The following is a 4073-nucleotide window of genomic DNA, read 5'->3' on the forward strand; positions in this document are numbered from 1 at the left end:
TTTTTTTTTTTTTTTTTTTTCTCGTCTCATTTTCGAATGAAAGTGTTTTATTTTTTATTTTTTTACAAAATATAGAAATTTAATTCAAAACATCTTTCTACTTTTTAGGATAATTTTTTTCCAAAATGATGTAATATTTTTGTCTTCTACTTATATTCTTTTATTTTGTTGTTTATCAAATTTAATTTTTTTCTTATCCATAGAAAATTCCAAACGTAGTAAAAGATAGAAATTTTAAAACGTCATGCAATTATGAAATGATAGTAAAAAAAAAAACTCGACGGCGTCTTATCTCGGGAATTTTGGTGTGCCGTATCTCTTTCTCTAACTCGTTTATCATTGGTCATTTCATTTAGAACAACGAAGATTAGCTGTAACTATAGATGTTACGTATCTATTTTGAGCTGTGTTATTCGAATTTTGTTTTAATTACATATTTTGATATAAATTGATCGGGGATAATACATTTTTTTTTATTTTATTTCAAGCGGACAAATGTTGATAATGTAATAAATTGAAAGGACGTATGTAGACTAAATGCATTCAAATATATTTGTGAGTTGTGTTGACTTTTTTGGACCTTAATTATTCGGGTTATAAATTTTTTCAACACAGACAACCCTTATTAAATAATGAACCCTCGAGTTAGGTTGGGTTGGATTCTGAGTTGAAAAAATTTAGGACCTCAAAAAGTCAATCCAACCCAAAAAACACGAGATTAGTTGTTCATAAGAAAGTGGTTGGTAAATGCTGAGAATTATTGGGAGTGACTCTCAGATTGATTAATTTGGTCGTTGAACAAGTCAACCCAACCGGTGAACACTCATATGAATTTCTTTTATTTATTTTTAATTTTTAAATTTTTCAAAAAAAAAAACTCTTCCCACGTGTTATGTTAAGGAGTACGCACGTGTCAGTCCATTCCCTCCAAAAAAAACAAAATGCCTCAACAGTCATACTTCAACCGCCATAAAGGCAGCCTGCAACTGCCTTCGGAAACAAGCTCCTCCGCCGTCCTTCTCTCTGCAACTTCAATGAGCATTTTTCACCCCCCTCCTCCGCCGTCCTCCTCCTCCGCCGTGAAGTGGCTCAGCCTAGTCTCCGCCGTCTGGGTCCAATCCATCGCAGGCAACAACTACACCTTCTCCAATTACTCCGCCGCCCTCAAATCCCTCATGAACCTCTCCCAGCTCCAACTCAACAATCTCTCCGTCGCCAAAGACTTAGGCAAAGCCTTTGGCCTCCTTTCCGGCCTCGCCTCCGACCGCCTCCCCCCCTCCCTCCTCCTCCTCATCGGCTCCCTCGAAGGCCTCATTGGCTACGGCGGTCAATGGCTCGTCGTCAGCAAAACAATCAACCCCCTCCCTTACTGGCAGGTATTATGGTTTCAATCTCTGTTTCAATTTCTGTAATGAAATGAAAATTTTCGCCTATTTCTTGATTTGGGTTGGTTTTAAATTTATAGATAAGTATTTTTATGTGCATGGGAGGGAATAGTAGCACTTGGATGAACACCGCCGTGCTCGTTACTTGCCTCAGAAACTTCCGGCGAAACATAGGCTCTGTTTCCGGCGTTCTCAAAGGTTACGTCGCTCTCAGCACCGCCATTTTCACCGATCTCTGTTTCGCCCTTTTCTCCAATGATCCCTCTTCCTTTCTCGCCCTTCTCGCCGTCGTCCCCTTCGCCGTTTGCCTCATTGCCATTCTCTTCCTCCGTGAAACCCCCTTCGCCGTCGATAACGAAACAGAGGATTCCCAGTACTTCTGGGTCCTCAACGCCATCGCCGTCGCCGTCGCCGTCAGTCTCTTGGCCTTTGATTCGATCCCCAATCCCACCTCATCCGTATCGATAATTTTCTCCATTGTGTTATTGATTCTCCTCGTTTCCCCTCTGGTAATCCCAATTCACTCATTCCTCAAGAACAGGGGCCGGTCCGGTGCGGCTGCAGAGGCGTTGTTGGCGGCTGAGGAAGTGGCGGAGGTGGAGGGAAATGGGAATCCGGTGATAGGAGAAGATCACACGATTGTGGAGGCGATGAAGACAGTTGAATTTTGGCTTCTGTTTGTGTCGTTTTTGTTTGGAGTGGGTACCGGATTGGCAGTGATGAACAACATGGGTCAAATCGGATTGGCTCTTGGATACGACGACGTTTCGAGCTTCATCTCTTTGATGAGCATTTGGGGATTTTTTGGTCGGATTTTATCGGGATCGGCATCGGAGTATTTCATCAAGTAAGTAGAATATAATATATCACGACCCATTTTCAAAAAAATAGCTACCATTGATGTGAGATCCCACACATCGGTTGGGGAGGAGAACGAAACACTATTTATAAGAGTGTAGAAACCTCCCGACACGTTTTAAAAACCCTAAGGGCAAGTCCGAAAGTGAAAGCCCAAAGATGACATTATCTACTAGTCGTAGGCTTAGGCCATTACAAATGGTATTAGAGCCTGGGCAATGCAGGAGGCTGAATTCCGAAGGGCTGGACATGAGGTGATATGCCAGGAAAGACGCTGGGCTACAAAGGGGTGGATTTGGTGGGGCCCACATCGATTGGAGAGAGAAACGAGTGCCAGCGAGGACGTTGGGCCCCGAAGGGGGGTGGATTGTGAAATCCCACCTCGGTTGCGGAGGAGAACGAAACACCCTTTATAAGGGCAAAAAATTTCTCCCTAGCATACGCGTTTTAAAAACCTTGAGCACAAGTCCGAAAGTGAAATTCTAAAGAGGACAATATCTGCTAGCGGTGAGCTTGGACAGTTGAATTGTTTATTCATGAACAGGAAAGCAGGGATGGCAAGGCCACTATGGAACGCAGCTTCTCAAATTCTAATGGCAATTGGCTGCATTCTCTTAGCCATTGGCATGCCTAGTTCCTTATACATCGGCTCGATCATTGTCGGTATCTGTTACGGTGTTCGTCTCGCCATCAGTGTCCCGATCGCCTCTGAAATTTTCGGGCTCAAAGACTATGGCATGATCTACAACGTTCTGATCTTCAACCTCCCACTCGGTTCGTTCCTCTTCTCGGGGCTGCTGGCCGGGATTCTCTACGACATGGAGGCGACGAAGACAGAGGAGGGTGGGAATACGTGCATGGGAGAGCATTGTTACAGGCTTGTGTTTGTGGTAATGGCTTGTTCATGTGTGGTTGGGCTTGGCGTGGACTTGCTTTTGTTCATTAGAACTAAGAGATTGTACTCCAAAATAAGAGATGGAAGGTGATAGGTGACAAAGGCCACTTTAAATGCCCTATTTAAATAAATAATACCGCTATTGGATGCGTGTCATGATGGATCCAATATGTTATTAACGTACTAAAATGTGAAAAATTGTCTATCAAAAAGTTCATTTCTATGGTATCTTATTGTCAAGTACTTATGTAAGTATCAGTATCATATGACAAGTGACATCTAATTTTTACAATGGTTTCTTGCACTTTTTAGGTAAGGTTGGATGCACGGTACTTTTCTGCTCCTGATTCATGCATGCACACATAAACTTACGAAGTGGGTTCATTAACGTAGTCCTAAGCGTGACTATGGGTCTAGCCCATGTTGTTGAAAAATCAAAAGAATTGAAAGAAACACGAACATGAATAATATTGTGGTGTGGTGTCTGTTGTGCCCAACATATTAGAGAAGTAATCTATGATCATATATCTCATACAACATACATGTGGTTCTCGATAAATTACCATGACTTAACTTTGTTATAAGACGTACATAGATATTCATGGTATTTATTCTTGCTCGTCACACAAGGTACGTGCATCACACAACTCGTTCGAGTAACATCAGATAAATAAGGTCATGGGGAATGTGTTAATCATGTATTACCCAATGTCCTCCAACCTAGCCTATAGGTATTTCAACAGTGAGTTCGCTCTTAGTTTCATGCTTGACCATGATCATTGCTAAGTTCAGCTCAATCGAAATTCAAAACATATGTTTTTCACTTCATGTTGTATTACTTTTTTAAGTTTATTTCTGTTGTACGATTGTTCAACAAAATCATGTCTAAGCCTAATAGACCTAAATCGCCTCAAAATGTACTAAGGGTCCAAGTA

General features: G+C 41.7%; 1 protein-coding gene across 1 annotated transcript; it reads left to right on the top strand.

The window, feature by feature from the left end:
* Positions 1-986: 986 nt before the first annotated feature.
* On the top strand, positions 987-3364 carry LOC111435199 (protein NUCLEAR FUSION DEFECTIVE 4-like). The gene is made up of 3 exons (XM_023072575.1): positions 987-1376; positions 1466-2232; positions 2788-3364. The coding sequence occupies exons 1-3, from the start codon at positions 1035-1037 to the stop codon at positions 3227-3229; spliced, it is 1551 nt and encodes a 516-aa protein (XP_022928343.1). The 5' UTR covers positions 987-1034; the 3' UTR covers positions 3230-3364.
* Positions 3365-4073: the final 709 nt, after the last annotated feature.

Source organism: Cucurbita moschata, unplaced genomic scaffold, assembly GCF_002738365.1.
Source record: "Cucurbita moschata cultivar Rifu unplaced genomic scaffold, Cmos_1.0 Cmo_Scf00048, whole genome shotgun sequence".
Lineage (NCBI taxonomy): Eukaryota > Viridiplantae > Streptophyta > Magnoliopsida > Cucurbitales > Cucurbitaceae > Cucurbita > Cucurbita moschata.

What these genes read in the sequence shown, in the direction of transcription:
- LOC111435199 (XM_023072575.1), top strand. Translation starts at nt 1,035, where the DNA reads ATGAGCATTTTTCACCCCCCTCCTCCGCCGTCCTCCTCCTCCGCCGTG. An exon ending in ACCCCCTCCCTTACTGGCAG is followed by an intron (nt 1,377 to 1,465) that starts GTATTATGGTTT and finishes TTAAATTTATAG; the next exon opens with ATAAGTATTTTTATGTGCAT. An exon ending in GCATCGGAGTATTTCATCAA is followed by an intron (nt 2,233 to 2,787) that starts GTAAGTAGAATA and finishes ATTCATGAACAG; the next exon opens with GAAAGCAGGGATGGCAAGGC.